Source organism: Equus quagga, chromosome 9 (assembly GCF_021613505.1).
Source record: "Equus quagga isolate Etosha38 chromosome 9, UCLA_HA_Equagga_1.0, whole genome shotgun sequence".
Taxonomy (NCBI): Eukaryota; Metazoa; Chordata; class Mammalia; order Perissodactyla; family Equidae; genus Equus; species Equus quagga.
Genome location: NC_060275.1, coordinates 22,814,686 through 22,841,168, shown reverse-complemented (window position 1 = coordinate 22,841,168; position 26,483 = coordinate 22,814,686). Strand labels below are relative to the sequence as shown.

The 26,483-nt window shown below is 35.8% G+C and overlaps 1 protein-coding gene across 1 annotated transcript in view; it reads left to right on the top strand.

The window, feature by feature from the left end:
* The window catches only part of DCC (DCC netrin 1 receptor), a 707,243-nt gene that overhangs the window by 490,877 nt on the left and 189,883 nt on the right, over nucleotides 1-26,483 (top strand). Inside the window, exon 13 of the mRNA XM_046672042.1 lies at nucleotides 25,920-26,061. Within this exon, the coding sequence (XP_046527998.1) occupies nucleotides 25,920-26,061 (142 nt within the window). The remainder of the gene's footprint in view (nucleotides 1-25,919; nucleotides 26,062-26,483) is intronic.

Below are 26,483 nucleotides of genomic sequence, written 5' to 3'. Positions count from 1 at the left end.
GGTACAGGCGGCCATAGAGTTAGCCACCAGTCAATCTTCTAGGGATTTGCACTGCCTCTGTATTTGATGCACTTAGAGGGGATTTGGCTAAGCTGTGCATGCTATTCAAATTGGCGATTGGCAGCTCTGGAAACTTGACGTATCATTATTTTAGCAGGTATGTTTCATTACAGACAATAGCCCAAGCCACTGAAAAACTTACTGTTTATATTAAGTGTCAGCAGTGAACATAGCCAGGAATAGAATTGTAAGCCTATTTAACTGTTGGATCCCTGGAAACACGTTGGCTTACATCTTCTGCAGAGTGGGACTCCCAGCCGGTCGCCTCACTCAGCTGTCTCGTAGTGTTCCACTCACTTTGTCTTTGGGTTGAATGAGGATGATCCTGCGTTGCTTGTTATTCTGTTCACTCACCGCATTTTACTTGCCAAATGTGAACACGACCTGAGTATTCATCCAGCACTGTCAATTTTACTACTGCTTCAACATTCCAATAACTCACTTGACAGCAGATATAATTTTGACAAAATTAGAAAATCTTGTGGAATGGCTTTGTCTCATTCAATTTCTGACAGAGATTTTAAAGAATCATTGCCTTGCCCCCAACTCTCCTCCCCTTTGCAATCTTGATGATACAGTTGAGCAGCACACCAGTGAGCTAGTCTCCTGGTGAAATCTTCCCTCTCTCAGTGGACTGTGCCCAAGTGATCCTGAGATCATCTGGAGAAATAAAGCCCTCACTCTGGAGAAAAACCCAGCTCCACAGGGGCTCAGCGCACAGAGCAGATCAGCAGCCATGCTGGCATGTTTACAGCCAGTGGGACTCCAGGTTGACCACACATTTGTAAAGCCACCAGCTATCATGATAGTCCATCTGATGGCAATTTTCTGCTGCTGCAAAGTTCCTACACAAGCATCCAGAGAGAAAAAGAATGGCATATTCCAAGATCTTAGCTGTAATATTTTTGCTTTGTTTGAGAAGTAATAGTGACTGTGTGGGTTTTTTTCACAGTTAAATAGTCTGTACTTACATAAATAATTGGGAGCGCAACAGGTATTTTGTTTTTCTTTTCCTTTACAAAGAATAATATGGCTTTCTTTTGTGTGGATTGATTTTAATAAATAACAAAAGTCCAAAAATATTCACAGGCATATGACTGGACAAATAGTATATATATATTATGGCACTTAACATCTGAACAAAAACACAAACATGCAGATATTTGGCATTATGTATATAAAACATCTGAATAATTAATCTCATGGATCTTTCATTCACACACTTGGGAATTATATGGGCCCAGGATGTGGGAAAGTATGCTGATATCTTTTCAAGAAAAGACTACATTATTTCAATTAAAAAATTAATAAATAAAATAAAAATTTTTTAAAAAAGAAAAGACTAGAATTTTCCTTTACATAGAGAAAAAAAAATTCTTTCCTATTGGAACTAATATTCATTTTTGTGGAGCCATAATGAGGTTTTTACATGATTCTTAGATGTGTGAAATGTGAATTTAACCCACCCGCCATACCAATTATATGTATTCCGTGAAATAGTCTTCATGACAAAAGGCTATATTAACTCCTTTAGTTGACACAGGATTAATGTTTACTGTTTCTGAGTTAATGTGGTAGAGCTAAAGCGAATTGTCTTTCTTACACTTTCTCCACTTCTTGTGCTCTCTCTCTTCTGTTGTTAGTTTTCGAAAGTCCTTCTAGATTAAAAAAAAAATTCCCCCATGATGTGACTCTACCATTTCTCCTTAACTGAATTAATTGCAATCTCTTTCTGTTAAGAACTCACTTTTTGCCTTGGTATTGGGAATAGCGCACTCATAAATGCTTTGCATCCACTGCCTCTTTGGTCCTCACAATATTGGTGTTGTTATTCCCATTGTGTAGTTGGGGAAAGTGAAGGACAGAGAGGGTGAGTGACTTGCACTCCAAAACTCACAGCTGTTGAGTGTTAAAACTGAGATTCCAATCTAGGTTGTTTTAGAAACCTGTGGATTAATCTTTTTATGACACTGCCTCTTACTTGTTGAAGGAATATAAAGCAGAGAGAATTGATCACAGGAGATACAATCTTGTCATATGCAAACTGCTATTTTTATTTTCTACAGACATTCAGATTCAATATTTATTTTATTCTCCAATATTTAATTTATTTTATAATGCCTAGAATCTCATTAGTGCTTACATGTCAGAGATTTTTGTGGGTTTTGTTGTCATCTATTTTTTTGGAACAGTATATCGAGAAAACAAAATGTTCCTGAAGTTGCTGAAGAAGGTCATTCCACATTATAATACCAAATTTTGTTTCTAGTCTCAAATCTTTGAATGTCCATCTGATTTAAATTCCTTTGTGATGATCTTGGGTAGGATGAAGGAGCAAGCTCTGGACTTACCAGGAAGTCTGCTCTTTCCTATGAACTTCCCCTGCTTTATTTATGCTGCTGCTGAGCTCCTAGCACAGGTGCCTTACCCTCTGACAGGTGTCCTCTGGTATGAAATATTTTTTTCTCTCTCAAAATCGGTATTAGTTAGCATGTTGAAAAAATTGAGCAAAACTGATCATTTTGTTTCATAATGTAGGCATTATGAAAAATTTCTGAATCATCGCAGCTGAAACATCTAACGTGTCCTTGAAGCTTCTATTTCTTTTATCGGAACCTGAAAAGGGGGCCAGCCTGGTGGCATAGTGGTTAAGTTCAGCGCGTTCAGATCTTGGAGGTGGACCTACACCACTCGTCAAGCCATGCTGTGGTAGTGACACACATATAAAATAGAAGAAGATTGGCACACATGTTAGCTCAGGATGAATCTTCCTCAATCAAAAAGAGGAAGTTTGGCAACAGGTCTTAGCTTGGGCCCAATCTTCCCTACCAAAAAAAAACCCCTGAGAAGGTTGGACTAGATGAATAAAAATCAATCTATTCATCTGAACCATATGAAATTGCTATTTTTGTTGGTCAAAAAATTGATTTTTGGCCATTTTCTATGGCTTAACTTAAGAGATCAACTATTTCATAATATGATGTTAAATATTCATAAATATTTATATACAGAAAAGTAGCAATGTACAATCACCTCTTTTTACAGAACCTCTGCTCAGAAGAACCTGAGATACCAGCCAAATGTTATGTTTTCTTGGAATGAGTAGGGTTGTTTAGAAGATGCTTAAAATCTTGAACTCCTGCAATTTCATAAGAGAACAACTTTTTAAATATTTATACCATGATGCAGTATGTGGCCATTATTGTATAATTAAAAACAATATTTACCAATTCTTGAATATAGCTGCGATGCATATGTTGTTTTCCATGTACTTTCAATTTTTTGATGTATTTTCAGGATCTTAGTAGTTTTGCAAGCACTAGTAAACTGAGGTTAGGCTTAAGGTATTATTTACTGGTTTCACTCTAAATTTAACGTCTTATTGTTCTTCCTGATTTTTAATAGAAATTCAGATTATAAGATCAATACAAACAAAAAATATTTTGTAGCCGTATGAGTTTTAGTCTTTCCATCTATAAACATTTCTTGATTTCCAAGTAGTACAAGAGATAAAAACCTTGATCAAAGAAAGGTTTTTGCCTCAAGGACCTTGCAGCTGGTTTTAACGTATTGTTCCATATAAACTTGTCTCATTTGAACTTCTGGACTTGTGACTTTTGTTGGCAAACTGGCTTCATATTCCTTTCTGACATGTATGGGAGCCACTGGGACTGGTTCAGAGAGCCAATTGTTACATAGTCAGCAATTTTGCAAGGTGGTTGTTCAACCATTGCTAGCTTGAAATTGGCCACTGTGGAAGTATTAACCCACAGAAATTGGCAAATGCAATCTGGGTGATTTTTTGTCGGATAGCCGATTTACCAGTATACCACCATAATTCACGAGGCTGACTGCGTAGAATGCTTAAAAAGCTTTACTTCTGATTATTACATATAGACAGTTTATTGAAAGCCCAAAATAGTACTCTGAAACATTGTACACCACTAATTGGGGTAGAATAAAGGGAAGTGGGAGAAATGTAATTTGGATAAAACACTTTCAAAATGAAAACAAACACACTCAGTTTAGAGAGTTGATTCCCTTTCTCCTTATCACCCTTGCAGGAGCACTGATAATTTTGCAGGGGGAAGAAGTGGCTTTATTCACCACCAACAGCATGCCTCACCTTGATAAATGTTGTCATATGTAATTCTCACAAGGATCTCATGAGGTTATTATTTTCTAGTTGTTTTTCCTTAGGTGTATTTTTTTTAAAATTCCCCCTATGTTTTGTAAAATATAGTTAAAAGCACAGGTGTGTCATTTGGCTAGTAAATGGCAGTAAATAGGATTCAAACCCAGGCCCATTGACTTCAAATCTGTTCTCTCTTTACATCCCTGTTGCCTAGACAAGAGCACCTGACAAGCAGGAACAATGATTTGAGTGTCATCTCCTCTCTTATCCATGAACACATCTTCCCCTAGAAGACTGAAGAAGCAAGAAGAGTTTTTTTAGAAATTTCTGAAGCGGAGATTTAGAAAATTAGCGACTTGTATAATCCACACCCAAGGAACCAAGAGTAAATTTGCCTCTATGTCCTCATTTACAAAATATCTGCAGTGAAGGAAATTGATTAGGAAATGTTATTTAATATCTTTGGACTTTATTATACTAAAGTTTTATATATGTGGAACATTAGAATTTAATCATTTCTGCATATTAACATTTTTTCACACCCTTCTTCCTATCCTCCACTTTCAAGCCAATTTTTGAAATATTCATGTTCTTTGAGGCGAGAAATAACAAAGTGAAAAGGGACTATTTTCATCTCTAAGTTAAGATACAAGATACACAGATGACAGTACTTAGCCTCATGTTACTGAGTATGTGCAGGGAGCAAAAAAAGACTTCTAATTAAATAAATGTCACCGGGTACAAAATTTAAAGGCCTGCACTGAATGACCCTAGTCATTAATCTCAGAAAAAGAAAATCAATGTGTGTAGAATGTTGTCTGGTGACTTCTGGTCATTTACCTTTCCCGGTAATATTCAGTGGCTGTATCACATGAACTTTATATACCTTACTAATGAACAAAAGGATAAAAGGAGACATAAAATAAGGAATTGGTAATTCAGCATTGACCTATTATTGCAAAGTGAATGTTTTTACAACTGACCTGCAGGTGACTCATAAGAGGATAAATATTTTTGTTCAAGCATTTTAATATTTCATATGAATCACAAAGCTTAGAGCAAAAAGTAAAGAGTTCAGCCAAAATTCAAGAATGTGATAAACCTTGAGTTTAAAGAGCAGAAATGTTTAACTGTAGGTTGGCTGTAGTGTGATAAACTTGCGCAGACAGGAAAACATTTATTGTTTGCCTGGCTACTGACAAGTGCATTCTGATTTACTCCAGGGAGGAAAGAAGAACTCACTTTCTTTCTCTCTTTTAAACTTTAGACTCAATGTCTTTATGAAGGAAGTGTTTACTGATTTGACCCATGCTATTTTAAAGATGTTTTCATAATATTTCAATCCAATTTTGAAAGGAAAGGCATTAGATAATAAGCACCGATAAAAAATTAAAAGTAGAATATCAAAAGATAACCCTTTGGTTATGCTTCTTCCGCCGTTCTCCTAGATTACTTTCTTCATGCCACAACAAAGAATTTGAGAAGGAAAATTAAACCATGGGCCAGTATTACAATTATATAAAATCAATGTCTGTAGGAATATATATATATATGTATATATATATTTATAATTTGTGATTTTACCCAGAAATATATACATGCACCATGATTGTTACTTACTTGGCATTACTTAAATTAATATTTCGTTAACTCTAGCATGAGTTTACCAATGCTAAGTTGGGTCCACCTTGCTTCATAAGTATCTAGCTTGATAAGGTTTCAACCACATGACCTGCCCATCCTACTCACCCTCTTCCTCGATACTATGACTATGGGCTCCATGCTTTCCTTCTTCCTCTGAACACTCTCCCTCCCAACATATGCCCCTTCTTACTCTAGGGAGCTGAGGACATCACCTGGTAGAAATTATGGAGAACCATAATTCAAATAGGTTTTTCTTCACTACAATTTAATTAACTTGAGTTTAGGTAATCATTCTTTCTCACAAGCACACTGTGAATTTTTAGACTTCTTCTTTTTCTTCAAACTTTTGTCGGACTCCTCAAGAGCTATTGCCCCTTCTATCTGGCATTCTTTTATTTCTCTCTTCCTTGAACGTGTGAGCCAAAATCAGGCCCACACAACGTCTTCTAAGTGTAATGGTAATGCAGTCATTATGCTGGAATCAAGAAAAGGAAAGTAATATGGTTTGAAGTGAAATTTGATTAAATGATGAACCAGTTCCATTAAAATTCTTATTCATTAATTCATTCAACAACTATTTATTGAATATATTCTAAGTTTTAGACATCATTTTTGATGCTAGGGATCCTGTGGTAAGAAATAGCAGGAAAGTTTAAAAGCTTAAGTTGTGGGGAGCTAAAAAGACTTTAGTAAAATATACAACTGAATGGAAACTTAGAACTGTGATGAGCACTATTGGAGAAAGCACATAGACATGAAAACATTATATATATCCTCCCTTATATATATCCTCCTTTCATTTTCCTGGGCTTAAGCAAATCAGTGAGCATATAAAATATTTGTCTGAGACTTTTTGTAAACTTCACATCTAGTTTAACCATTCATTTTGATGCAATAATTCACCAACCTCCACTCTACACAGCACTCGCCCCCCCCCCCCCCCCACCACGCCCAAAAAAGCACTCTTTGTAGGCTGGAACCATGTTTTGGTGCCTAGTTCTGTTATACAAGAATCATTTTAAAAAGGAGTTGGATTGGAGCCTCCATGAACTTTCCCATCACCTTTATGAGATCTCTTAACTTAGCTCTTTGCAGGTACTTCAGCCCCTAATCGTACCTTATTTTCTAAACGTCCTCAAAGGAAGCACCTGAAACAATCAAGTGAGACCCAGTTGCTCTGCATGCTGCCTCCAACTGGAGGCCATATTGGTCCCAATCTGTGCCAATAACATCTGCAAACATTTGTGAGTGCCATGTGTACAGGGCACTGTACCATTGATGGGGGACAAAAAGAGATTGGATTCAGGTCCCTCCGGAATGTTCCTCCCACTTACAGTAAGACCCACAAATGTAAGTGTGTTTCTCCACTTTACAAATATATTCAGCATTTCTTTAATAAAAATCTCAGTGCAGAGGCTTTGGTAGATCTATATAATAACAGTCAAAATGAATTGAGAATTTGAAGTCAATGATGGATACGCTGGGGTTCATTATGCTAGTCTATCTTTTTGTAGTGCAGTGAGATATATATTTTTGCAATATCTTTATTGAAAGATAATTCACACACCATACAATTCATCCATTTAAAGTTACATAACCATCAACACAATTAATCTTATAACATTTTATCACTCCGAAAGAAATCCTGTACCCTTTAGCAGGTACTCCTGTACACCGTACCCCTCATTTTCTTCCACCCTATCCCCGAATCAGTGATAGACAAACTCTAACCTACTTTCTGTCTCGAAGATTTGCCTATTCTGTACATTTCGTATAAATGGAATTATAGACCACGTGGGTTTTTTTGTGAGTGGCTTCTTTCAATTAGAATAATGTTTTCAAAATTCATCCATGATGTAGCATGTATCGCTACTTCATTTCTTTTTATGATCAAATTATATTCCATTGTATGGGTATATCACATTTTGTCTATCCGTTCATCAGATGGCAGGCATTTAAGTTGTTTCCACTTTTTTTCACCATTATGAGTAATCCTGCTGTGAACATTTGTGTACAAGTTTTTGTGTGGATGTATGTCTGCAATTCTCTTGGGTATATAGCTAGAAAAAATTGCTAGGTGATATTTAATTCTATGTTCATCCTTTTGTGGAACTGCCAGACTATTTTTCAAAGCAGCTGCACCGGTTTACATTCCGACCAGCAGTGTATAAACCGCTGCATACGCTACATTCCCGCATCCTCACTAATATTGTTATTATCTGTCTTTTTTTTATCATAGCTATCCTAGAGATTGTGAAGTGGTTTACTATATTATTCTATTTGGTATATGTTTGAAAATTTTTATGATGGAGAGTTTCTAAAAAGAAATAAATAAACTTTCTGAATATGTTTAAAACAGTCATTTGCACAAATATTTCATTTATACGAAAAAAGATTAATAAAAAGTTACTGTAGCTTGTGCCTCAATAATTTTTTTGAGGTCCTAAATCCTCAAAAAGATATGTTGTAGTAGTACAAAACTGTGTAGAACTTTTTTTAAGTTTGAAAGAGTTAATGATTCTAATACAAACACCTCATTTGTGACAAGCCCTCTCGCAGAATACCAAAATGGAAACACACAGTAGTTTGCACACCAGAATGTTTTGCTACTGTGGCCTGGTTTTAAGATGTTTTAATTAAAAATTGTCTTTCTCTCTTTAAAAATTGTGTGTGAAACAATTGTCTAGGTTCTCGTTGTGCCTAAAAAGAAATCCAAATCTCATTTAAAGATGACTGTTGACCAGTCTGACATATTCGTGACAAAGGATCAACAGACCTTTCCATTTCTAAAAAAAATGACTATTTAATAAAGGAGATTGGAAATGGGGCTTTATTGTTATCTACTTTTACCTAGGACCTTCTTTCTCATGCCTGTTGTTCGATGGGCAATGGCTTATTCTGAACTACTTCCACATCTTCTAGCAAAATGACAGATTAGTTACATTAAAATGATCAGTGGGTAGCTTCTCTTCATGTTGTATAATTTAAGGAAAATCCATTAAAATTGCTTAAAATAAAAATCTTTAAAAAATACTTTGTTGAATTGGTTTTAATCTTAATTTTAATAGACTAATTATTCTGAAATTGTTTTATTTTTTCCTTTATAATCCAATAGTGCTCATGCAGATATTTAAAGTAATCAACAATAATGCTATCAGTAATTAAAATTACAGCCAACTACAAGCGCTACTAATTGTTAATCAATTAGACACATAATGATTGCATATCTAATTGAAATACTGATTGAAGTATTGATAGTTACCCATAATATTTGTTTCAAAAGTAAACTATTTCTTACCGTTCTTAAATTGGAGGGAGTTATTAAGAATATGTTCCCAACTACTCTCTGAGTAGCTTGTCCGAACTTTAGTGGGAAAAGGACCTGCTCTTCTTGCATGTATAAATAAAACTGGTACAGTTGATCAGAATTGACCTGACTGGCTGTTGAATGAATCTGTGAATTTTAATTGGTTCATTTGCATATTAACAGGCAACATTCTGCAGATGGTTCTGTGGGCCCTGAGTATCTGGATTTGGCAAACTCAGGGACCATTATATAGGAGTGTTAACAGTCATTAAACACTGATAGAATCCCTGTTTTACCAGGAGGCTGCAGTGGTATCACTGTCAACCTGCTGATCAGCCTTTTCAGGAATTAATGAGTTCACATATTTATAGCAATTTGGTGGTTAGAATATCGGCATGACAAAAAAAAGAGTTGACATTTTTTTTTTTGAAAAATGATTGTTGAAGTCCACAAGACAGGCTAAAGCTTAGAAAGGAATATTTTGTCTATACCATCATCACTCAAAATTATTTCGAACTTTCTAATCATTGAATCAGAGGAACAGGAGGCAGCTTAGCAAGAATAAACAAATGCTGGGTAATATTTGCATTTCATGATTCATCAAATAATGGGCATTCTAATTTAAAGGCACAAACTTTGAATATAAAGCCAGAATTTATTTTCCCAAAAGAGACCATAGTATGGTGTGTCTATTTAGCTTAATAGACTTAGTAAGGCCAACATACCAACAGCATCATAGAATCTCTCCCTGGAAAGGATCATACTCTTCAAGGAGAGTGTTCTAGGTGAATATGCCTCTGTGACAGCACCATCCTGGAACATAACAGGCATTCAGAATGTTTAATGAACAAATTAATAAAGCAATGCCTGTCAATAATAGCAAAATTTGCTCTGGGCATTAATCCGAAGAGAACAGATCATTAAGCATTTAAAAATATTTTTAATTTTAATTTTTAAAATCAACAATACAATTATGAGACCACTGAGCTGTCTTGATTCTTCACATGTCAGTGATGTTTCAGAGGTAACAAGCATAGAAAGCTCTTCTCTCAGCCACCACTTACTTAGGCTAAGTAAGAATGTTCAAGTAAAAGCTGGGATAAGTGGAGGAGACTTGGATAAAAACACAGCTTTGAAAATTTTACTCGAAGTCCTCTTTTTTAGAAAATGAGAATGGGTTTAGGATGTGTGTTTGAGAAGAGAGACCCTGAAAATCTGAGCAAATATGATTTTTATCCAAAGTAGTGAAGTGAAAAACATAAGGATTGTTATTTTATTATTCTGTTGAGTTGTATGGTGTGTCATTTATGAAAATATTGCATATGACATTGTTTTTAATCCAGCAACTCTATTGACACCTGGACACTTATGGTTTGGATGTAATGTGTAGATAGTAAATTATATTAGTGGTCTGTATTCTAGCATTATCTGGAAATTGAAATTGAGAACAATTCCACTTACTTCATCCTTGGAAGAAATATTTCTCAAACCTTTGTTTCCAACAAGAGAGCATCACAAAACACTTGTGATTCTGGAAGCAGCCAGCTGATAATATGAGTTATGTGAATCTGACCTATAATCTCACCTGACATTTGGAACTCAAATATTTTCCCTCATTTCTCCAACACAATTAAAATATTTAGTCTCACTTCATTTTATGAGACATAAATAGCTATGTAAGTACTCTGTAATTACTGTACATTGTAACAAATGACCTCATAAATACATTGTAATGTCCCATGTAATTACATGGTAAGTCGTGTCTTTGAGATGGTTGCTCTGAAATTGAAAGCCTGCTCATTTCAGAGATTAATTACTTAGGGCCTAATTTGACAGTTTGCTTGAAGATATGCCTCTGTTAAGTAGCTGCTTCGGCCTTTTTTTTTTAATGTTTCATAGTAAGATTTTGTTTCCTTATTTAGTGTAGACTCAGCTATATGTATTTGTCCTTGAATATTGGACATGTCTAAATTTTGATACATAAAAGCAAAATAGGCATTGTTCTGTACAAGACTGATTTGCAATCATAATTCTTCCATCAAACATTAGGTAGAAATTGTTTTTGTGACAATAATTTTAAAAGTTCTGGTTTTATTACTCTAAAAGGATTTTTGAGTATAAGTTGTCATCAAAATTATGGGTTTTATTCTCTTATTGGGCATTGTGCAATCTTTAAACTAATGTTTCATTTTTTTAGAGACCAAGTTGGTATATCATGATCATCTTAGCATGAGTGCATCATTGCAATATCCTGAATTCTTACTGGTTATTCTTGATAAATTCATTTCATCCCATATGTGAAAGAATTTTCACATAGCACAAATCAACATTTAAACTCTTATCTCTTTGGGTCAGGATGCTTAAATGTCTGGTGAAATCAGTTATTCTGAAGTTATGCCATTCTCCTTACTGCTCAAATAGCATCTTGGCTTCTATGTTCTGAAACAAAAAAGAGATGGGAAATGAGTGGACACTATATTTTCTGCTCTAAATTGTACATTGGTCTATTTTCTTGTGCCTTTCAAGGGTATAATTTTACATAAAACTCCCCTGATATATTTGTGTTCTGGCTTTCATAACTCTAGTCCCTGCATTGAGGCTATTCTATTGCTTTTAGTAGTTTTATCTAGTAAAAATGAATAGTCTGAGAAAGGAGCTAGTGATCTGAAAGAGTTAATGAGCCTCCCTAAACATCCAGCTTACTTCCAGGGAATGAGTTAGGCACTGGAGAATAAAGTCTATTGATACTGACAAATTCTGAAATGTATTACTCTTAAGATCGCTTTATCATGAACTCTAGGGAACAACCAAATTGCTTTATTGTAATGGAATTTCGTCAAAATGTGAATACCTCCTAGAAATTACATTCCCGGTTTCCAGGACCTCGAAGAAAACAGGCCTGGCTACTAGGCTATGCATAGCAAATTATCACATGAGAAAAAAAATGCCATTTTAAGTCCAGGAGTTTACAAAAAAGAGGATGCTAGGTACACACCAGTTATATCTTTTTCTTTTTCTTTTCCCTTTAAGGTGGACTACATACTCTGCGTTTGAGGGTGATTTTCTTGGTTAGTTTAGGAGTATTTGATTAATTTTATTTAGTTGACCAAGAAAGCTTAGCAGGAAAGGAAAGATTGATTTTTTAAAATGTTTCTTCCAGTAATAGAGACCATACATAGTTGCATATCTGAGAATCAGCTCCAACAGGGTTTTGGTAATCAATAGAGAAAGCACTGTTTCTATGAGCCACTCATCAGAATATGGTAAAATCTGCCATAAAGAAACCAGCTCTTCACACATTGCACTAAATGGTTTTTGAGTAGCAAAGAAAGTTGTTTCCAGGGAACCGTCATCTAGTTATTTCAATCAGATGAAGTCTTTATGAAGGCAATTCAGACTCAATGAGAATCACTCATTCATTTATTTTTTATGTCTTCAATATCCAATCATGTGAGGCCATAGTGACTTGATGACTTAATTCTTTGAAAAATTACTTCAATTTTCAATGCCTTTTTGTGTAATTCAAAACAAATGTGGATACTACTACTACTAACTATAACAATTATAAAATTTTAAAAATCAAAATAAAACTTTGTATTTTGCAGTGGTTTCAGGTTTCTAAGCCCTTTCTCCTTGATCACTTCCCAATAACTAGGTGGGAGATGGGGATGATCGCGTGATGCACCACTGATGCGGTTAGGATAAATGATTCCTAATGTCACTTGGCAAATTAATGAAAAACAGAGTGGAACAGTATGCTTCCTGTCATCCGTCTTCTTATTCTTATTGAATATCCTTTATTTGTAGAACACTGTTCTCACTCTCTAAACGACAATTCAGAGCTGCATGCTAGACAGAACATCTAATAAGATTTTCTAAGCACTAGCCATAAAAATTAAGGAGATTCCAGTATATTGCATTCACCTATGCCTAGGATTTGAGCTTGATTTAAAATTTGGAGTTAATTCTTAAATAGACAACTAATGTTTATTACATAGAATGCGCATGTAGGTCTGGGGCCAGAGTTGAATTAGCCACACCACTAGAGAAGAGTCCACAGTCCACACTCAGCTATTGTCCACTCTTCTCCTAATAGAACTCCGAGCCTCATCTTTGAGTAACTCAAGAAATATTTATAAAATGTTACTTTCAAAGTGTGCAAAATACTAGCCTACCAGATGGCCAAATTGTCAATATACACCAGGTACCCTGTGTCTCTGTGGACAGTGATGGATTGGGGAATCTCACAGTGAGGGTTTGGAAATATGTTTGACCTTAATTTACTGGTTCAAAGTCCCTGTGCTGCTAAAATGAAGTAGGTTAGGTCAGTTATCAGCTTCCCCTTTTTTCCTTGGATTTGTGATGGTTGAGCATTCAGCATGTGATTAAAAGAGCTGAGAAAAGTGGTGGCATCCAATTTTATAACATCAATTTAAATTCAACTCAGTTTATGTTAGCTAAGAAATATAGAAAAAGGAACATATAAGAAATGGAGCATATTCCAGATGACATTTCTCATGGTGTGTGAATTTTTGTTTAATCTGATGCATGCACATTGTATACACCTGAAAAAGACAGATCTGTGGGATGAATGGGTATGGAGTTCAGAGCCAGTGTCAGGAGGAGGGTCATGCCCCTATACAAGAGTAAGTCAGATGATTAGGGATGGTCCTTTGGGAAGACTGGCCATGGTATCCAGAGAAAGAGAGTGGAAGATAGTTGTGTCGGGAAAGTGATGTCAGAAAGGGCTGATGAGGTGCTTCAGGTGGTGAATCAGAAGGCCAGTAGGTTTGGGCAATTCAGAGTGTGAAGGCAGATAACATGTCTAGGTTCAGAGAGGCAATTAAATATTGTCAGGGAAGTTGGGCAGCCTCTGATAGATTCAGAAAGGAGACACTGGCTGCTGGAAGACTCATACGTGAATGTCTTGGATGAACCAGGCAGATTAACAAAGCAAAAGAACATTCACAGAGAAGCATGACAGCATCCCTACTAGAGAAACCAGTTACTAAAACTGGGACCCAAATCAAAGGGGATTTGCAGTATTTGATTTGAAGTTGAGCAACCTGAGAAATTGTCCCAGTGTGGCCTAGCATATTACATAAACAGGGATGGGAATTTTCCAGAGTAGGTCAAGTAGGGCTTAATTCTTAGATGGATGCTCCACTGGCACGAACTGTGAGGAGAAGGAGGCCAGCAGGGCAGAGAGAAAGAGAGGACTATTTTACACCTAAACAGATCTATTGATGAAGAAATGTGTGCGTTATTTTAAAGTCATTAAATAAAGTCACAACGGATTAGCTTTCATTTTTTTAATAAAACAAAGCAATGTTTCCTCCCTGAATTTAAGACGTGTGTAAAATTGTATTTAAAATCAAGTATTACTCAATTTGTATATAACCATGCATTTATTATTACACAAATATTTAACTCAAACTTTCTGTGGTACTAGCAGACTTCAACTCTGGAAATGTGTCACATAAAGTACTTGCTCACGTGGCTTTAGGTCATTTTGGATAACAGTTGCCTATGTGAACTCAAGAATGCCAATTTCAGTATGCTACTCAAGTTTTTAACTTCACTTATCACAGGAGACTGCATATTTATGATAATGAAGTAACAACATGTCAAATCTGCCAGAACAGTACCTAACTTTACGAAAAATATATAGAGACCTGTACTATATCCTATTGATATTTTATCAAACCCATACTTGGTTAGTACCATAAAGTGTATAGGTTTATAAAAAGGCAAAACAGTTTTTGGAAATTGTTCACACAATTATACACATCATAAGAGTTTAAAATACCGTTTTATTAATTTCTATCCCAGTTTAAAATTCAGTTATATCTTTTTAGCATCAATAGAAATATTTACTAAGTATTTAGATAAATATCAAAGGTTCAATATTAAATGCTGTTATTATATAATTTTGATATGACTAAGATATTATTTATTCCAAATGATAAAATTAGAAAAATGCCCTTCCTAAGATTAATTAGAATATTATCAATATAGGTAGCCTTTGTTTGTACATTCTCTGTGAATTGTCACTTATTGATGCTACTGGGAGGTCCAGGGAACTTTTTTTTGAAAGTGGATTATTTATCAGACAACCTTATCTCAGTAAATGCACTATCATCTACTGAGTTGTTTATGTCAGAAACCTGAGTCATACTTGAGGAGTGTTCCTCCTTTAGATTTGACATTTGATAAATCACCCAGTCCTGTCAAGTCTACCTCCAAAAATATATACCGCCTGCATCTCTTCACTTTTCTGCATTCTTCTAGTCTCCGCACTATCCCAAGGTCTGTTCTTCACTACCCGTGCCTGAAGGTTCTATTGGCTACAAGAAATGTGAATAGTACTCACACAGGAAATTGCTCACTAAATATTCATAGAAGAAAAGGAGTTTAAAAAGTGTTACTAGGTAACTTATCTCTCTCAGTGCTCCTTTGGATGTGAGGAAGACAAGTCGTTGAGTCAATACACAAATAAGTACGTCTACATTCTGAGCGTTGTTACTGTACATGGTCTTGCTTGCTTCCTTCCTACCCTTCTTTACTTTTGCCTGTCTTTATTCTCCCCTTCTCCATCTCTTAATCTCTTCATTTCTGGCCCTCACTCTCTTTTTCTCTTTCCTTGTTTTTTCCCTTGAAGTATTTATAATTTATTGCATCATTATTATGCACCAGCACTCTGATGGAACTTCCAAGCATGTTCCCATTGTCTCCTTTAATCCACACCACATCCTTTGAGGTAGGTACTGTTATTAGCACCTCTTGCAGGTGAGAACACTTGGGCTCAAAGAGCTTAAGTGGCTCATTCTCTGATAAGGAAGATGACTAATATGAGCGTGAGCAGAGTGACACTGGAGGCATTGGGATCAGTTAGTTAGCCATGGCAATATTCTGGGCAATGGTTAATTAAGATCTTAATTAGGGCAGTGGAAGAGGGAAAGTAAATAAGGGGATGGATGGGGGATACAATAAAAAGAGGTTCTTTAGAAGTGCTGACAGACTTTCTTTAATAAAAATCCATAGGGCCTCATGGGTACTGAAAACACATTTCATTCTTCAAGCAATTTCACATGAGATTCCATAAGTCACCAGAATTATAGAACAGAAATAAGGGGCAGAGTTCAAAACTGATTTTCAATTAAATTTCAAGATTCTTAGATTCCTGCTATGTTTCAGCCAAGGCATTCGTATTTGCTTCAAGGACCTTCTTTCAAATGGTGCCCTCCAATTCCCTTCTACGGAAATGCTATCCAGGTAAAACCACTTAAAAAAAAAAGAAAGAAAGGCTCTTTACGACAGTAACTGAATATGTTTGGAGAAGGGCTTGTCTCCCCCTGAGGTCTGCTCTAGAAAAAGTAAAGCAAAACAGCAGTGTGCAATGGGATAGATGATATTGAAAATAGACGTTTATGAAATGTGGCTTCTGAAAAAAATTTTAGGTGATGGACTTATCAATTATTTTTTTCCTGTTTTCTTACTTACTAGTCATATGCATCTAGAATAAAGGAAAGATAAAGGAATGAATTAATAGAGCCCATCAAAAAGATAATACCGCATCACTGAATCGCACAAGGTTGTCTCAGATACTTAGGAATAATGGCCAACGAGGTCCTTTCCTTTAAATCAATACACCAACTGCTCTCCACCATGCTTATTGTAAACTAATTCCTTTTCATGGTAACCAAAGAGGGAATGGAGGGATTTGGAGAAGCTAAATTTTGCAGTTCTTTATTTCCAAATCTGAAAAAAAAGCAAAATTAATCTTTGATTCAAGATAGAACATTGCAAAAGTGAAAAGAATTAATTTCTCCTTCTCAAGTAATAAAAGGACCAAAAGTCAAGTCACAGCTACTAGAATTGATTTTTCAAAAGTCAAAGGTCATGTGCTAAGTACTTTTAATAAAAATCATTACCAGTCTTGCCCACAAAGACTAGGTCATGTTACAAGAATGTTCCAATAACAGTGACAGCTTTAGGTCACTTGGTGAGGGAATGAGCAATGAAGTCTGAGCTACTGAGCACCGGCGAAACAGGTCTCATACAGAAAATAAGATACGCTATACCATTAAATAGGAAAAAGTCGCTGAACACTTTCAATTAACTTCCAAAAACAATATAATTGGGGATATCCAGCCATATAATCAGCAGAGGAATTTATACAGGAAGAATTTGATGCTCAGAGTTTTTTCAATCTGCTGATTGAATTGATTCAATTGCTTGAAATCAAAGATAAAGCACAAAAGATGCTAATAAACTTACTTTCTACTCATATATCAGGATGAATAAAAATGATAAAATTACTTCCAAGATGAATAATAACCATGAAGGGGATTCACCTCCTGGTGTGTAGAATGTATAACTGATTCTATTAATTAATTGCTGCTAGGCATTGATAATAAGGTATCGGCTATTTGAGAATAGTTTATGCAATCATGAGAAATCCTTAAATATGATAAATAAAAATTATTATCTGTCAAAAACTAAGTATTGCTCATGTAATCAGTAGTATAATTAAGTTCTCCAGGCTTATCAAGTGATTTACAATCATTTGGTAGACACACTAAGCACAATTATTCTTCCTTTTTCAATTTGTGCATTGGAATTTAGGTCATTTACAAAACTTATGAGAGGTCACTCAGCAGAGCCATAGCAAAGTGTTAACTGAAAATCAGAAGGTTCCACCTCTTGGTCTAAAGTTTAATATCTTCATTTATATCTTCATTTTCTATTTGAATTTAATTTTGACTTTAAAAAACAAGCTTGTAGTCCTTAGAAAATGACCCTTCTTGATTTACCAAGGGCTACTTATGGGAAGGCCTGTTGGATATGTTAAAAACTAATTATTTAAATTCAGTTTTGTTTCTTCCAAGAATAATCTGTAGGAGAATTTAGGTGAGTAGAATTCCCAAGTAGAGACTCTCTGATTACTTATTTTAGCATGAAATGATGAAAAGAACATTAGACTTAACTGTTGGATAATCCTGAGTGATGGTACAAGGTGACTTCTGCACATTCATTTAACTCTGTGCCTCAATTTCCTCCTTTGTAAAATTGTAAAATATGATAATATCTGCTATGCTGACCTTGAATCATTGAAACATAAAAATAAGATGAGTAGTAGAATATAAGTATAAGGCACGACTATTCATCAAATCTGGGTTGTTTTTCTTTACTAGTTTCTAAAATATTTGAGAGCAAAGAACACATCCACACCTGTGCATGTATGTGTGTGTGTGGAAGGGGAGAAGGAGTGAGTGAGTCTGTGTGTATTTAAAGGTTATGAGTTATTTGGGAGCCAGTGCAATATATTATTATTTTATTCATTAATTTGTCTCCCAAATAACTTAGCCAAATGCCTCAAATTAGCACATTGATTTACCATGTCTCCTTAGGATGACCTAAAAGACTTGAATTTTTTTCTCAAATCTACCTTTGCTTTAAATTGTCCTATATGTCCCATTTGCTCTAGCCACTAAGGGACTACTTGATCTTCACTTGAAGATGCTCTCCATTGTTGTGACACGTTGAGCTTGCTCCTGATAGTCCCTCTGCCTTGAATACCGTTCTTATCCCCTCTGTGACATCCTACCCACACTTTAAAGATGAGCTTCTTGCAAAGTCTTTCTTGACCCCATGAGACAGAATTGATCTCTCCCTCTATTATATTTTCTGGGATTATTTTTCATTGCCAGTTTATGTGTCTATTTCCTTAGCCAGAATGGATACACCATGACGTATTAGAGTGTTTCTATAGTCCCAAAGACAGAGCTTAAAGCACAACATAGAGGCAGGTAATATATTTTGAACAAATAACAAATGAATTAGACTCTCAGCCTCTTGAACTCCCATGGGAAGCAATATTAAATAGTAAATAATGCCAGCTTCCGACTTACATTATCTCAGTTCAGATTCTGCTTCTATCACTTACTGGCTGTGCAGCTTTAAGTTACTCGAGTACTCTGTGTCCCGGTTCACATCATTGTACAAAGGGAATAACGGCAGATAACTTACAGGCTCATTGTGAGAATAAAAAACGTAACTCGTGTAGATATGTGCAGTGTTTAGATCATCACTAGATTTGTAGTAAGTGTAAAAAAACCGTTAACAGGTATTGATAAGAGTGGTACTCACTTTCTCACATTTAAAGGGTAGTGAGGACAAAGTAAATGGTCTCAGTAGAGCCATACTCTTTCTGACAATTTAAATAATCAGATTCATTCTATTTAATTAAGTTCCTCTAAAATTATTAAAACATATTTATTATACAATTATAATTATATATATAATTATGGTTGATCCTATTATTTGCAGAATCTATATTTGCAAATTCACCTTGTTGTTAGCGCCGTCCAGTCAAGTCTGAGTCCTAGCGATCCTGTGCATAGAAGAGGGGAACCCTGCCCAGTCTTTTTGCATCATCCTTTCAATTTCCAGCGCTATATTAGACAATCCTCCACTGCTATTCATAAGGCTTTCATGGCCAATTTTTTTAGTGACCAGGTCCTTCTTTCTAGTGTGTCTTAGTCTGGAAGCTCTGCTGAAACCTGCCCACCATGGGTAACCCAGCTGGTATTTGAAATACTGGTGGAACAGCTTTCAGCATCACAGCAATGCACAGCTGCCATATGACAATTGACAGACAGGTAATGAGGTTTCCTAATCAGGAAACCAACCCAGGTGGAGAATGCCAAATCAACCACTAGACCATCGGGCTGGCTGCAAATTCACCTACCCACTAAAATTCATTTGTAACCCACAATCAATACCCACAGTACCTTTACAGTCATTCACAGACACATGCACATGCGGCACGGTGAAAAATTTGAGTCTCCGGAAGCATACATTCCCAGCTGAGGTTGAGAAAGAAGATACCCTATTCAACAAACTGCTCTGTTCAAAAGAAGACTTCTCAAAGTGTCCTTTTTGTAGTCAAATAAGTGCCACGTATTTTGCTTTTTTTTTTTTTCGCTTTTTGTTAGTGATTTCACTGTTTAAAATGCCCCCAAAGTGAAGTGCTGAAGTGCTGTCTGGTGTTCCTAAATGTAAGAAGGCTGCAATGTGGCTTATGGAGAAAATACATGAATCACATAAGCTTCATTCATACATGAGTTCTTGTGCCGTTAGCCACCAGATCAATGTGAAGGAGTTAACAATAATATTAAATAAAGTGTCTTTAAACAGAAACACACATAAAATAAGGTAATGTATCCGTGAGTTGACAAAGATATAAGCAAAGACTCATAGAAACCTAAACCTGTATTTTCTTTAGGAGCGATATTTCAATATTCACGAATTCGGGTTTCGCTGCAACTTTATAGAACATAACTACTGCAAATGATGAGAATCAACTGTAGTTGGCACATGTTTTGAAATTGTTAAAACCATTAGCAGGTAACTATGATTTCGGACGAGTTTTTAAGTCCTTTTAGAACGGAACTTGATTATTTGTAGAGCACTAGTTAATTTGTAGTAGATCAGGAAGAAGGATTTCAGGCTTCTGTCTCCCTGGAGAATACTGCTCTGCCGCTGCTACACTGCCACGCAATTGAAATGAGGTCAGAATGGTCCTAGGACTGTGGGCATAAGGGGCTCACAAATCCATTCCTTGAGTTTATGTCTGTTCTCTTTCTAACAATCAGTCGTTTATTTCTACCACCTCAAAAGGACAATTTTGTGTTTATTTTAAAAAGTAATTTAAATTTTCATCAAAGTATTACATGCACATTATTTTTTAAAAAGTTAAATAGGTCTGAAGTGTGTCTCTTGTATGCAGTATATACATGGATCTTGTTTTTTTATCCAGTTGGCCACCCTATGGCATTTGATTGGAGCATTACTCCATTGACATTTAAAGTAGCTATTGATAAATATGTATTTATTGCCATTTTGCCACTTTTTCTTTTTTTGGGGTGTTTTAGTAGTTCTTCTCAGTTCCTTTCTTTTTCTCTTGCTCTTTTCCCTTGTGGTTTGATGGCTGTCTTCAGTAATATGTTTGATTTCTTTTGTCTTACTTTTTTTCCTGCTTGTTATAGGTTTCTGATTTGTGGTTAACATGAGGATCCTATTTAATATACTATACATATAACAGTCTACATTGAGTAGATAGACTCTTTTTTAGCTCGACCTCTTTCTAAAAGCTCTACTTTTTCACTCCCCTCCTCCCACATTATATGTTTTTCACATCACATATAGTCTTTTGTTTAGTGTGTGTCTATCCATTACCCTCTTATCATTGAAATAGGTGATTTTAGTACATTTGTCTTTCAACCTTCATATTATCTTCACAGGTAGTTGATCTGCTGCCTTTACTATACTTTTACCTTACAAGTGATTTTATTGCCTGTTTTTTATTGTTGTTATTTTGGCTTTTTTTTGATAATTTTTTTTATCTCTATTTGTGGTCATTGCTTTCCCACCTAAATAAGTCCCTTCAGCATTTCTTGCAGAACTGGTTTATTGATGATAAACTCCTTTAATTTTTGCTTGTCTGGGAAGCTCTTTATCTCTCCTTCCATTCTGAATGACAACCTTGATGGATAGAGTATTCTTGCTTGTAGGTTTTTTTCCTTTTAGCACTTTAAATATGTAGTGTTCGGGTGGTGAACATGATGTAATGTATACCAAAAAAAAAAAAAAAGGAAGGTGAGGGCTGGGGGAAATAGGAAAAAGTTGGTAAAAGGGTTCAAACATTCAGCTATAAGATGAATAAAATCTCAGGATCTAATGTAAAACATGGCGACCATAGTTGATAACTCTGTATTGCATAATTGAAATTTTCTAAGACAGTAGAACTGAAATGTTCTGACACAAACAAAGATACATATATGAGGTGATAGTTGTGTTAACTAACGACATGGTGGAAATCCTTTCACAATGTACACATGTATCAAATCACCGTGATGGACATCTTAAATATCTTATCATTTTATTAGTCAATTATACCTCAATAAAGCCGAAAAAATATGTGATAGAATTAATAGTATGCAGATATGGCAATAATCATGACTTTGTATTAACTATTGATTGTTACATAATAAAATAATGCAAAACATAAAAAAAAAAAGTTAAATAGTATCAGTAGGCTTATAACAAAAACCAATAGACCCTTCCCTGACCTCCCCAAATCCTATTCCCATTCCCTTCAGACTCCCATGTCCATTGCTTTTAGCTGTCATTTCTTTTACGGCATTTACCTTTATGTTTCTCAATAATGTGCTTGTGTAGCTGTCCCTTCATTCCCCAGTTTTAATTCACCAGTTGTAGAGATCATCTGTCGATTTATTTTTATGTCAGGATTTAGCATGCTTACTCACCTCCATCTCCATTTCCTTTCCCCAATCGTCTTCCTCTTTTCCTCCTCCTACTCTTCCTTCTCCTCTTCCTCATTGTCCTTCTATTTCTTCTTCTTCTTTCATTGAGGTGTAATTAATTAAAGAGAAAAATACAGATCTTAAAGTGTTTATTTCCATGAGTGTATTGGTCAGCTAGGCTGCCATAACAAATATCACTGACCAGGTGGCTTAAATAACAGGTATTTGTTTTCTCACAGTTCTGAAGGCTAGAAGTCCAAGATCAAGGTATAAGCAGAGTTGTTTCTTCTGAGTCCTCTCTCTTAACTTATAGATGGCTGTCTTCTTCTAGGGTCTTCACGCGGTCTGCCTCTGTATTTTCTGTGTCTTAATCTTTTCTTTTCTTATAAGGACACCAGTCATATTGGATTAGGCCCACATTAATGACATCGTTTAACTTTAATGACCTCTTTAAAGGCCCTATCTCCAAAAACAGTCACATTCTGAGGTCCTGGGAATTAAAACTTCAGCATAGGAATTTGGAGCAAGGGCACAATTCAGCTCATAATAATGTATTTAGGCAATTGTATCCATCCATATAAGAAACATGAAATAAAGATGCAGAATACTTCTGTTACCCCAAAAAGTCGTCTTCTACCCATGGCCATTCAATTTTCCGGTGCAACTGCCATAGACAACTGCTGTTCTGATTCATATTACTGTAGATTAGTTTTGCTTGTTGTTGAACTTCATATCAATGGAATTATACAATATACACTCTTTAGAATCTGGGGTCTCACCACGCCTAATCTTATATCATGCTACAATTTTCTTCACTGAGAAATTCCATATTTTTTTTCCAGTTTGGGTTCTCTGTTTCTCGGATTTCAAATCTTTTTCTTTCTCAGTTTGCATCCTTACTTTCCTCAAACACACCCCCCATTAGCTTCATGATAAAGGGAACACAGGTGGATATCTTAGAAATCATGTGTATCTGAAATATCCTTGTACTTGTACTTACACAGGCATATATTCTTTTACTTATATTTTCCTTATACTTGACAATTTATTGTCTGGCTTTAGAATTCTAGGTTAAAATCCTTTAGGATCAGAATTTTAAGTATTGTTCCATTGTTTCTAACTTCAAATGTTGTTGAGAAATCTCACTTCTTACTATTCTTACTCCTGATCATTTTTTGTGTGACCTGCTTCCCCCCCCCCCCCCCCCCCCCCCCCCCCCCCCCGCCCTTCTGGAAGCTTTTGGATCCTCTCTTCTTCTTGGGGCTCTAGTAGTTCAAAGTAACATGCTTTGATGTGGTTCTTTTTAATGTGTTATGGTAGACATTCCATAATCCCTTTCAGACTGGAGTCTCACGTTTTTCCCTTCTGTAAGGTTTTTACCGGCGGGGGGAGGGTTTTTGGGGTTTTTTTTTGCTAGTTTTCTGCATTCTCTTTTTCCTGCTTTTTCATTCTTTCATCTTGTTAGTTGAATGTTGGAAATTAAGAACTAAACCTCTAATATCTTATCTTTTCTCTCCAATTTCACATGAGTATCTTTTTTCCCACTGAATTTTAAATGATTTCTTTTAATTTATATTCCAACTTACCTATTGCATATTTCATTTTTGCCACCAAATTATAATTGTCATAAGCTTTTCAAAAAAATCTTTCAGGGAGCCAGCCCTGTGGCCAGGTGTTTAAAGTTCTGGGTGCTTTGCTTTGGTGTCCCAGGTTTGTGGGTTCAGATCCCAGGTGCAGACCTGGCCCACTCATCAGCCATGCTGTGGCGGTGTCCCATGTAAAAAATAGAGGGAGACTGGTGCAGATGTTATCTCAGAGCTAATCTTCCTCAAGCAAAGAAAAGAGAAAGATTGACAAGAGATGTTAGCTCAGGTTGAATCTTCCTCACAAAAAAATAATAAAAAAAATCTTTCATATGTATGGTGACAGATGGAAACTGGAATTTTGGTGTAAACACAATGAAGTCTATACAGAAGCCAGATATAATGATGTATACCTGAAATTTACACAATGTTGTAAACCAATGCCCAGTGCCCTTATTAAAAAAAAGCTTTCATTATTCCTATATTTTTATCCTGTTCATGTATGCAATATCTTCTCTTAGATTATCAGGGCATAAATGACAGTTGTTTTGGGGTTTTTTTTGGTAAGGAAGATTGGCCCTGAGCTAACGTCTGTTGCCAGTCTTCCCCTTTTTTTTTTTCTCCCCAAAGCCCCAGTACATAGTTGTATATACTAGTTGTAAGTCATTCTAGTTCTTCCATGTGGGATGCCACCACAGCATGGCTTGTGAACAGTGTGTAGGTCCATGCCCAGGATCTGAACTAGTGAACCCTGAGCCACTGAAGCGGAGCATGAACTTAACCTCTCAGCTGGGGGGCTGGCCCCAAATGACAGCTTTTTGTATCCCTTTTCTCCTCTAAGCATTAATGTTATTTCCTTCAAGTGCTATTATGTTTTTATGTATTTTTTCCTCTGTCTTTTATGCTAAAGGCTTTTCTAATCTCTAGTAGTCTTAAATTGTCAGTTTACATTAAGTGAAATACTGAAAAACTGATTGCCAATTGCAAAGTCTAGTGCATAAGTGGGGTTATTAAGTGGGAGCCTCATTGTTGGGGGGATTGATTAGGGACCTGGCTGTTGTTTTCTCTAGGGCCAAACTTATAATTTCTCTAGAGACCAATTATCTGATATTCTTCCTGGAAAGTATGTCCTGGGTTGCCATTGCTCTAGGTACAAGAGGAAGGAAGACTTGGCAGTATTATATCTCTGTCATCCCTACACTTTTCTGTGCCAGATTTCTCTGAGTCCATGGATTCTGTTTTAATATCCCTAGAGAGTAAAGCTCTCAGCTACTCCAAGGTCAGAGAAAGTTAGTAGATTGGCTTTACTGGATGTAGGAAGGACTTGCAATTATCTCTTACTTCAGCATCATGCTTCAGTCCTGCCTTCCAAGGTGCTTAGGAAGCAACAATTTCCAGTCCTCCTTGAATTTCATCATGCAAATCACCTTGTTTTCATTAATATCTCTTAAGGGGGTATTTAGGTTTCATTTTTCTCCTTTGGTTCAGTCACCACAATTCCCTCAGTTTACACTTCCTAAATATTTGTTAACATCTCTCATCCACTGGAGTCCTATTCTCTATTTCCTTATGGGTTTATACCCTTTAGAATATTTTACTGTCATTTTTGTTGCATTTTCAAAGGAGAGGAGAGAATGCATGTAATCAATCAAATTAATTGTGTGTTTTTGTCAAAATCTGGCAAATAGGAATACTGTCAGATTGTAAGAATGGATTTAATTTGGCTATAATGGGCAATCCCTAACACTTCTTGCCTCTCTGCTTTATTCATACTTAGATTTGGCTTGAGTCATTTCTTTGACCCGGTCCTGTTGTCCTTCCTCTCTCCAATGTTTTAATTTACATCTATTATTTTACAGAGTATCAAAGTAAGCTGGCTGCCTCCTCCATCAGGAACACAAAATGGATTTATTACTGGCTATAAAATTCGACATAGAAAGACAACCCGCAGGGGTGAGATGGAAACCCTGGAGCCGAATAACCTCTGGTACCTGTTCACAGGTCAGTGTTCACATGGTGCAGTCTTGCAAGGTTTTGATGAATTAAATGCTTTAAGAATAAAATATACTTTCACTTCAAGGGAGCTTTCTTTTTTTTTTTACCCGGCAGGTGACATTTATTGGTCTGAACAAGAATAACCTTTATATTTTTAACCTGATGGTCTCTATAATGCTTTCACTGCATATTTGGCTTCTGTAACATCATCTTAATAAATGTTTCGTAGATTTCTTTTTAATCCATATTAGTTTGTAAGCACTGCTGATTCAGCAGTATTTCCTATTGTCAGATAACTTAAAAGTAGCCTAATCAAATAGTTCCAAGTTTACGTCACTTTGGTTTCCCCTTCCCTAACCTCCAGGGGTGAGGATGGGGTTGGAAAATGGGGAGAAGGGGAGTGTGAGAATAAACGAGAGATTATTTTA